The sequence below is a fragment of the Ammospiza caudacuta genome, chromosome 21, assembly GCF_027887145.1.
Source record: "Ammospiza caudacuta isolate bAmmCau1 chromosome 21, bAmmCau1.pri, whole genome shotgun sequence".
NCBI classification, from domain to species: Eukaryota; Metazoa; Chordata; class Aves; order Passeriformes; family Passerellidae; genus Ammospiza; species Ammospiza caudacuta.
In genome coordinates this window covers 5,180,296-5,190,631 of record NC_080613.1, presented here as the reverse complement: position 1 = coordinate 5,190,631, position 10,336 = coordinate 5,180,296, and the positions used below count along the sequence as shown (strand labels likewise).

Genomic DNA, 10,336 nt, shown 5'->3' with positions numbered 1-10,336 from the left:
CAAGGAGGAATCTTGGTCCAGATCCCACCAGGGAACGGTGAGGATGAAGAGAGACCCGGGAGAGGTGCAGGCAGGTACGGGAGAGGTGTGTGCTGTGCTCAGGGGTGGGACGGATCCTGGGGCTTGAAGCACCTGGAAAAGTGTGGGAGGGAAAGCAGCCTGTGCCGGGTCTCCACTTGCTCTTCTCGCAGCTCCAGACACCGTGAGGGAAGACACGTACTGGGTGTGAATCACATCCACACATTGAACCACAGAAAGGGGCGGAATGGACCTCAAAGATCACCTTAAAGGACCTTAAAGATCACCTTAATGGACCCTAAAGATCACCTACTCCCAACCCACAGACGGAATTAGACCAAAGCTGCTCAAGGTCTCATCCAACCTGGCATCCACAGCCTCCGTGGGCAGCCTGTACCAGTGTCCCACCACCCTAATGGTACAAAAATTCTTCCTAATGTCTGAAATTTCTCCTTTCTCAATTTGCACCCATTTAAGCACCAGTTTTGTTGTTCTGCAGTATCAGGTGGGTTTCACAGCGTTGCTGTTTCCTGTTTGAGCCAGGTGTGAAAAAAACAAGTTGTTGGACATACAAAGCACACCCCAAAACGCAGAGACTGGTGGGTGCAGCCACTGTCCTTGCTCTCCTGGAGCAGCAGGGGACACTGGGCACATCTTTTGCCTACACTGATGCCAGACAGGAATTTGAGAGCTCTGGGCTATAGATATTAATTGGGAAAAGGCAGGGATGCCTCTCACATGCAGCAATCATTGGCAGTGTCCAGGGGAGAGCCAGAGGCTCTGACCACCTGGTCCCAGGAGAGCCCTGATGGGACTGGTGCTGCTCCAGCAACTGAGCCCAGCTTGGTTTTGCTTCCCCCCAAACTTCCACAACACTTCAAAATAAGTGCAATTCTTGGGCCTCTCTTAAGTTTGCCTTGCAGGCTTTTTGTGTTTGTTTTTCTTTTGAGCCAGGAGAGTTCACATTCCCAAGCTTTTCCCTGCAGCCAGTAAGCAGAGTTTATTTTTTTTTTTAATGAAAAAGGAGAAAGCAGAGCTTTGCACGTAACCTCAGGTTCCCTGAGCAGGGCATCAGCCTCAGGCCCTGGACAGGCAGCTGAGAGCAGGCTAAAGCAGCTGGCAGATCTGGGGTTGGAAGGGGGTTCTGGAGCCTCCCTTCTTCCTTCCTGTGCCAAAATCTCCATCCCAGCCACATCTCCAACCTCAGCAACATGTACTGGAGAGAGTCCATTTTATAAAACCACTGCCTTTCTCATTTGAAAACAAACATGGTAAGAAAACAACCAAGTGGAGCCATTTTATGAAACTAACACAGACACTGACAGGGCAGCACCTCCCAACCATCAACAACTTTAAAAAAATAGGGGAAAACCAGAGAAATGAAGCATTTGTTTCCCAGCAACCCAGTGGGCAGCACCTCCCAATCACCACCAACTTTAGAAAATACGGGAAAATCAGGGAAATGAAGCATTTGTTTCCCAGCAACCTAGTGCAAAAAAAAAAGGGGGGCTACTTATCTTGGAAAACACAAGCAGCTCCTTTATGAGTCCTAAGAACAGAAGGAAGAGCAACTACCTCTTACCTGAGCTTCTCCAGCCCTCCAGGATTTTTGGGTGAACACCAAGATTTGTAACAATTTTCTACTCAGGGAAGGAAAAATGAGCAGAGCTGCTTGTAATTCCCAGCTCTGCTGGATTTAAAGGATCAGCTTAAATAATGCACACCTGGAAAAGAAGTTCCTCTGCAGGGCAGGTGAGTGCAGAGGACAGGGATGTCTCTAGAAGTCCCAGGACACTCCAGGCTCTGCAGTGGGGTTTAACATCCTGCTGAGATCCATCCTGCTGGGGCTGGACCCAGCTGCTGCCCAGCTGCATCTGCTGCTCCCCAAGGAAGGATGTATCAGAGCACAATGATTTGTTTTTATTGGGAATATTTGCTTCCTGCCACCAGGATGCATGTGCAGCAGCAGAGAAACATACAGCAGTGCAAGACCTTGTGCACCACGTGAGGCAGAAAAGATTTGTTAAGAGGGGTCTGTGTCACCCAGACATCTGTGGGGAGGAGAAGTGTCCAAGAGTGAAGTGCTGAATCTGCAATCCTGCCCACCTTCCTCGCAGTGGGAGAGCAAAGAATTCCACCCCAACCTTCACCACACAGCTCAGCCTGAGGCCACAGCTGCTCTGGGGTGGAGTTACTGGTACAGAAACCTTTACCTGAGCTGAGCAAAGGCTGAGCATCAGTGTGAGCAGGTGTGTCCCCAGTCTGGGCACGTGTGTCCCCAGTGCTCAGTGAGGGCTCAGCAAGAGATCTCTGAGCAGAGCAGAGTCAAGGGAACAGATTCAGTGCACAGGACAGGTGGGAGGGGAATTTCAGCCTTAGTGCATGGGACAGGTGGGAGGGGAATTTATTTTCTACTCATTCTGGCTTTCCCCTGTGCTATTCAGACTCTGTGCTGCCCTCAGAGGAGGGAGGAGGCACTGAACAGCAGAGGTTTCCTCCTCCTCCTCCTCCTCCAGAGGGATGCTCCATTTCTGCTGCTGCTGGCACCTGGGACAGCTGTGTGGCAGAGCAGCCCATGGGCCCTTGTCACCATGCCTGTACCTGGTCCCAGCCTCTCCTCCCCAACATTTCTGGGTGACCCTGCAGAGCAGCAATGCTCCTTTCAAAGCTCCTCTGCTCATTTCCAGAGCTTTCTGCAAACACCAGCTGCTCCAGGCTGTGAATGGCAGCAGTGGACAGCAGGAAACAGCTGAAAGAAAACTCCCCCAAGGCAATCAGGGCACATTTCCAAAATAGCAACGGCAAGAGAAAGGCTACAAACGGGGGGAGAAACTCAGTCTGATGCTCTGGGGCATTTTCAGGTATTAGTGGCATGTGGACTAGACTGCCCTTTGGGAGAAAACCCTGTCTGCAAAGCCCCTGTTCTGTGCCAGCATTTCAGACATTCCAGAAGCCCCAGAACTTTGTGTCCAGCAAATGTGTTCAGGCTGTGTGTCTAGGGTAAAGGATTCCTGCTGGCTTCTTCAGGCATGTCACTCTGCATCCTGCTGTGGTGAGGCTGAGATGGAAAAGCCTCAGCTGTGCTGGCTGGGAGCTGCCAGGAGCTCCAGGTCCTGCTGCAGTGGGGCTCCTGGCAGGGAGCTGTGGGCTGTGGTGTGACACGAGGTGGCACTGGGAGCACTGAATGCTCCAATGGCTTCACAACATCACCCCTGGGGTGCTGACTTCCCTGTCAGCCTGCCTGGAAGGCACCAGCCTCCTGTGCTCCTTGGTGGAGAGGGAACCTAAGGGACTAAATGCTTAGGGACTGACATTCCCAGAGATGCACGTGGCTGGGCAGGAGAAGGGAGGCTGCTTTATAACCTCTGCTACCAAGCACATCTGCTGACTAAGAGACTTTGTGGGACCCTCATGATTCATGGGATCCCTTTGTGAGACTTTGTGGGATCCCTGTCTGATTCATGGGATATCCATGACCAGGAGGAAAAGGTCACAGTCACAGTTCCAAACTCAGAAAACCTTCCCTTCAATGACCCCATTCCTCAAGGAGTAGTCCATGTGCTTTCCACCTCTCATCCTCAGCAGGAGAGAGAGAAACCTCCCTTCCTGCATGTCCCTGCTCTCTGGTGCCTCCTCTGACAAATCCTGATGGCATCAAGGCTGCACTGAACATCCTCAGGGTGCAGGTGACCTCCCTGCTGACATCTCACACACACACACTCTCACTCTCTCTCACTCTCTCCCTCCCCGTGGGGCCCAGCAGAGTCAGGATGAGGGGGTTTGGGTGCTGGCCCTCCCTGGCTGTTACCAGTGTGGGGTGGTGGCCAGCAGGATCTGCAGGGCCATGGAGAAGCAGGGCAGCTGGGCCACGCCGTAGGCCACGGAGCGGGTGGGAGCCCTCAGCTGCAGCAGGTAGGCAATGGTGTGCACGATCCTTCCCACACAGAAGATGAGGAAGTGGATCCTGGCCACCGTGGGACTGGGATCCAGCAGGGAGTAGATGGCTCCGAGGAAGAGGAAGGGAAAGATGTTCTCCATGTCGTTGCGGTGGGCCCTGAAAAGCAAGATGAGGTTGTTTCCCTGTTTTCTCTCATTTCTTCTTCCCATCCCTAGGTGCTGCTGGGCCTCTTCCCCCATTCGATGGAGCCCCCAGAAGTGTCAGTTCTCCCCTACACACAGGAGAATTTCACACCCTGTGTCTCTCCCTTGGGATGCTGAGCTCCTGAAACTTTCTCTCCGTGACTGGGACGCCTTTGGCACAGCAGATGACAGCTCCAGGGTTGGAGCTTTCAAATAAACAGAGCAAAACACAGACCCTGGGAAGCTGCAAAGAGCTCAAAACTGGTGTGGTGCCAGCACGGCATGGCCCCAGATGTGGCCACGCTACGCAACAAAAGGAGATCCAGAGCACAGCTTCTGCAGTGGAGAAATCATAGCATGGAGGGGCTGTGGCTTCACCTCTCTCCATGAATGGGGGACTGGGGAGGAGTGGCCCAAGGGGCTGGAGGGGATGCTGTGGCCATGTGGTGACACATCAGCACTGATGGAGCCAAGCCCTGTGCTCCAGCTGAACAAGCACCTGCCTGGGTGTCACAGCATCACTGCCAGCACCCACAGTGCTAATGAGACAGGATCTGGTCAGGCCATGAGTGAGGTTGTGCCTCTCCTCTCCACAGACACCATCCTCTGAACAAGGACCTGGGGGTTCAGCAGGGCTGGGAGGACAAATGGAAGAAGGAGGAGGAGAAAGGAGAGAGCTGTGAGGCAGCCAGGGCCCCTTTCAGAGGCACAGGGTAAACGTCCTGCCCTGCACTGTCCTGCCCTGCACAGACCCCTGGCTCTGCTCCCCTCCAGGCACAGTCTGAGATGAGAAGCTGACATTGCCCTTGCTCTGGGGAAACACCTTGGATTGAATGTGTCTCCTCCAGGGTTGCAAATCCATCAGCAAGGATGGGCTCTGAGAGCTCCAGCTGCCCAAGTCTGATCCCAGGCTGCCCCAGATTTTTGCTGCAGCTCCAGTTATTTATTTTTATGGCAGTTTGTTTATCCTGAATAATCAAAAGAAGATTATGATTATTATTTCTGCTATTATTTTATTTTTGCTAGGAAGGAAACAGCTCATTTTCCATCCTCCTCCTCCCCCTGGCAGCCCAGCAAGTGGGGGTGGCACTGGATGTTTTGTGATTCTCACAGAAGAGGGGTAACATTCAGAGTTTGCCCAATCAGAGAGGCAAAAGTTATTGTAATCCTGTTCAGCCTTTTCCCAAATCCCCAAAAAGTGACAGGGACCAGTCACTCTGCTGCCAAGCTGTGCAGGGATCTGGGGTCCTGTCAGGGCAGGACACAAAGAGCCTTTGAGTGTGGATATGGGGTGAGACATTGGGAATCTGTGGGACTTTGAGCACCTAGAAAAGAGCTAATCAGAGTTGGATGCTGAATGCAAACCCAGATCCTTCTCTTGCCCTCGCTCCAGTGCACACCATGCTAAAGATTAAACTGCTCTCGTGAGCAGGGTCCCACAGCAGAGCTTGAGGCAGTCTGACCATCTAGAAAATTACTCAATTAGTGAGTCCTTTAACCTCCCACTTCTTGTTTGCCAGCAGCTGGCGCAGAGGGAATGGTGGCACTGGGAATGCGGACACCAGAGGGAATGGTGGCACCAGGGGGAATGCAGGCATTGGGAACGCTGTCACCAGAGGGAATGGTGGCACCAGGGGGAACGCTGTCACCAGAGGGAATGGTGGCACCAGGGGGAATGGTGGCACCAGGGGGAATGCAGGCACTGGGAACGCTGTCACCAGAGGGAATGGTGGCACCAGGGGGAATGGTGGCACCAGAGGGAATGGTGGCACCAGGGGGAATGCAGGCACTGGGAACGCTGTCACCAGAGGGAATGGTGGCACCAGGGGGAATGGTGGCACCAGAGGGAATGGTGGCACCAGGGGGAATGCAGGCACTGGGAACGCTGTCACCAGAGGGAATGGTGGCACCAGGGGGAACGCTGTCACCAGAGGGAATGGTGGCACCAGGGGGAACGCTGTCACCAGAGGGAATGGTGGCACCAGGGGGAATGGTGGCACCAGGGGGAATGGTGGCACCAGGGGGAATGCAGGCACTGGGAACGCTGTCACCAGGGGGAATGGTGGCACCAGGGGGAATGGTGGCACCAGAGGGAATGGTGGCACCAGGGGGAATGCAGGCATTGGGAACGCTGTCACCAGAGGGAATGGTGGCACCAGGGGGAACGCTGTCACCAGAGGGAATGGTGGCACCAGGGGGAATGGTGGCACCAGGGGGAATGCAGGCACTGGGAACGCTGTCACCAGAGGGAATGGTGGCACCAGGGGGAATGGTGGCACCAGAGGGAATGGTGGCACCAGGGGGAATGCAGGCACTGGGAACGCTGTCACCAGGGGGAATGGTGGCACCAGGGGGAATGCAGGCACTGGGAACGCTGGCCCCGCTCACCTGCGGCACCGCTCCACGTCAGGGTCCTGGCGGTAGAACTGCAGCCCCCCATTGCGCAGGGCGTCCTCTGGGTTTGCAAATGCCTGGAAGAGACAGCCAGAGACAGTCCCCACCTGCTCACAGCCTTCAGGAACCCCACAGGCAGAAGATTTGCCCCTAATTTTGAAGTCCTGAGGGGATTTTACGTGCCCAAATTTGTTACTGCTCTTTATAAAAACAGAGGTCACTGCACTTCCATGCATACTGTCCTGCACCTCCTCAGGAGTTTTTCTTGTCCAAAAATCCCAGTGCTGCCAGCTGAGCAGGTCCCAAATGAGGGTTTCAAGGGAGCTCCCACCTCACCCCCATCCACTTCTTCCCATGAAATCCATTTAGAGGAGATTTTCCAGCCAGTGAGATTGCTGCTGGCAGAGAGCTTGCAGACACAATGCAGCCTCCAAAAGATAACCAGGACTGGCAGATTAGAGAACATTTCCTGGCTGGCTTTTTGGCAGTGACACTGTGTGGCTTTCCCACAGGAAAATGGGATCCTACACTAATAAAGTTAAAAATGAAAATTATCTGTATGAGCTCCTCACCTACGTTCAGAAGCTGTTCCTCAGGGGCCTGGCTACATCTGACAGCTTCATTTTACAGCCTGGAAAGGGCCCTGGTGCTTTTAAAAATTATAGTACAAGCCCAAACTGTCCCAGGGCTGGAGCATCATTTAGAATCACAAGGGGAGAAGACAATTCATCAGTCACAATGATGCCACAGCACAGGGTATTTGTGTTCTATCTGAGACCAGAAATGTCTCCCTCCCTCTCCACTGATGCAGTCAGAAACTCCTCAAGTACTTTAAAACAGATTTTACAGAAAGCTGGGTTTTATCAGGAGCTGGGGTAGTAAAAGTCCAGTTGGCCCCAACTCCTGACAGCAGCTGGTCCTCCCTGTATTTTCCTCCCCGACCAAGAATCATCTCCTCCAGCTATTTTATTGCCCATGACTTGCTGCTCTCCTGGAGCATTCCCTTAACCAGTCAGCCTCCAAAAGCCCAAAAACTTTCTGCTACACCACAAGAAAAAAGACCATTGCAATGATTTCTTCTTAAACTTTGTTTTTTCCCTTCTCCTTTTTTTTCCAGACCCTGCAAATCAACTGTAAACAGACTCTTTCTAGAAGCATCTCACCTGCTTGGCATTTTAGATCTGATTATTATTTAGATTAGGTTTCCAAAATCATAAACATCTAGCTACAGATGGTAGAAACAAACAGAAAGGGTCAAAGAGATGTGAGATATTTATCTGCTGCAGTTGAAAGTTTTGCTTTCAACTGAAGTCAAAGAAAACTCAGCTTGCTTCAGGAAAATTTTGCTGAACTTTAGAGGAATAAAAGAGGAAAGTAAAACACAGAAACCCAAGCAAAGAGCCAGAAAGGGAGGAGAAGGAAAACGAAACTGGATCTTACCTTCTTTCTGAGTCTCACTTGGCCAGTAATGATGGCAACGACATACATTTTTAAAATCAGAATCGTGCTGTAGAACGTGAACGACAGGAACACTTTATTTTCCATCATTTTGGGAGGAGAACTTGCTGCTGGGTTGCTTCAGCACCCAAAGCCAGGGGAGATCTTGGGCTGCGACAGAGCCTCGCAGGGGAGAGGCAGGAACAGCTACGTTTAAACACAACACAAATCCTTCATTTTCCAGAGAAACCCTCCAGCCAGGCTGCCGGGACAGCGAGGAACCCCCAGCCAGCACACGGAGCAGGATTCTCTGCTGCTCACACCTTGCTATCAGCAGCTCCTTGCAGATGGGCTCCCCGGGCAGGAGACAGAGCCCTGGAGAGGGACCTGGCACAGAGCTGCGACCTCTCCAAAGCAGCCCCAGCTCCACCTCTCCAAACCATCCCCAGCTCCGACCTTTCCAAAGCAGCCCCAGCTCCACCTCTCCAAACCATCCCCAGCTCCGACCTTTCCAAAGCAGCCCCAGCTCCACCTCTCCAAACCATCCCCAGCCGCGACCTCCCCAAACCAGCCCCAGCACGAACCATCCCCATCTCCACCTCCCCAATCCAGCCCCAGTTCTGACCTCCCCAATCCAGCCCCAGCTCAACCTCCCCAATCCAGCCCCAGTTCTGACCTCTCCAAACCAGCCCCAGCACGAACCATCCCCATCTCCGACCTCCCCAATCCATCCCCATCTCCACGTCCCCAATCCAGCCCCGCTCCCCGCGGTGCCCCGGACGCAGCCGCCGGAGCATCCCTGTCCCAGGCGGGCGCTGCTCACCCCAGAGCGGAGCTCTGCGGATCCCTCCGTGGCAGGAGGAGCTGGGAACGAGCTCAGCGCCCGCCCCAGCAGCCGGCAGCCCTGCACTGCCGAGCTGGGCTCACTCCCAGGGCAGAGGCAGCCAAGCCTTGCCCACAGATCCACCTGCACAGAGGGATGGACAGCGGACAGAGCTGACTGTCCCTCCCAGGAGGGATCGCCCCTGGAATGACCAGCCTGGAACCCAGCCAGGAATGTCCTGGTCTGCAAAGCCCTGAAACTGCACAAAGCGAAAACTGCCCGCCCAACCCAAAGGCAGCTCGTTCTGAACCAAGGCAGCCAGATGGAGTTTTGTCCTTGGTTTAAAAAGTGCAACGTGAATTTGGAGCTGGCTGTTCATCAGCCATGAAATATTGTGGAATAAAGAGTGGGATTGGAGCCTCTGCAGGCAGCCGGGCTGCTATTTAATGCAAAGTTAACTCCTTCTCCCCCAGTGCTAGCAGCAGCAAACCTCAGGGAGACAGAGGCGTGGGGGCTGACAGGAGCTCTCCAAGTTTATTAGAGTGGAAGGGCTGGATTTGGTGTTCACTTCTTTAACACAGGAAAAAAAAAAAACCCAAACAAAACAAAACAGGAAAATAGAAAATTCTCTGCATTTGCCTCTGAATGTCCCTCATGGCCATTCTGCCCTGGTGCTGCAAACCCGAAGACACTCCACTGCTCCATGCAATGCTCTGGCTCAGTTTCACGACATCTGAGTGTGTGCATGGAAGCACAAAGCACTGAAGAAAAGGCAAAGCTGGATGTGCAATGGGACCTGCAGTGCAAGCATAGGAACTGGATGTAGCTCCGGTGATTTGTGTTGCCATGGCATGGGGGTGAATGTGAAGTGCAGGCCATGTGGTCTAGTTTTTCTACCCAATACCCAGAAAAGTTCTGAAAAACCAAAACCTCCTACCAATAAATATTCTGTACAATAAACCCACAAATAACAGAAGATTTGATCACTGTCAGAGCACTTTGCACTACAGTGGATAATAAGATGTAAAAGCTGGCCAGTTAAATGTCTAGCTGGCAGACAAGAATTTTACTTGAAATTCCAGGAATAGTTTAAGAGATTTGTCCTCTCCCACCCTACAAGGGTCATCTTTTGGCAAGTCTTGTGTCCTCAGAGTGTTAACCTGGGAAATTAAGATTGTGATTGCCATTGTATTGTTAGGGCTCTACAAAGCCACTCTGCAGTTCAGGCATTTGTCATGGGCAATCCAAAACAACCATATCTGTGACATTCAATAAATTGTGCTATTCCTGAACCCAGCTGGCTCTTCTGAACGTGACCAGACCTATAGTTCACAGATTATTGATGCACCTGGCATGGGGCCTTAGAGTTATGTTTTTAGCAGTGCAGGAAGCCTTTGAAAACCACAAGCATTGGTTTTAGGAGGGAGGTACTTGCAGTTGGTCACCACCACCCTGGCACTGGGGAGGCTGCAGAACAAGTCCTGGCAGAGCCCAGTGTGGAGCTCTGCAGCCTCTGGCAGGCTGCTCCCCTGGGGTGGGAGTGGGGACACCAGGACATGCAGCAGCCATGTGGATCCAGGTTCT

At 52.8% G+C, this 10,336-nt stretch overlaps 1 protein-coding gene across 3 annotated transcripts; it reads right to left on the bottom strand.

The window, feature by feature from the left end:
* Window positions 1-1,017: 1,017 nt before the first annotated feature.
* Window positions 1,018-8,854, bottom strand: PTGES (prostaglandin E synthase). Of its 3 annotated transcripts, none has more exons than XM_058818279.1 (4): window positions 8,753-8,854; window positions 7,933-8,136; window positions 6,487-6,569; window positions 1,018-4,072 (listed from the first exon to the last, which is right to left on the bottom strand). In XM_058818279.1, exons 2-4 carry the CDS (start codon window positions 8,038-8,040, stop codon window positions 3,823-3,825), a joined length of 441 nt encoding a protein of 146 aa, XP_058674262.1. In that variant the 5' UTR covers window positions 8,041-8,136; window positions 8,753-8,854; the 3' UTR covers window positions 1,018-3,822. The 3 variants fall into 3 exon arrangements, with proteins under 3 accessions (XP_058674262.1, XP_058674261.1, XP_058674260.1); XM_058818278.1 differs by lacking the exon at window positions 8,753-8,854 and adding an exon at window positions 8,253-8,381; XM_058818277.1 differs by lacking the exon at window positions 8,753-8,854 and having other exon boundaries at window positions 7,933-8,233.
* Window positions 8,855-10,336: the final 1,482 nt, after the last annotated feature.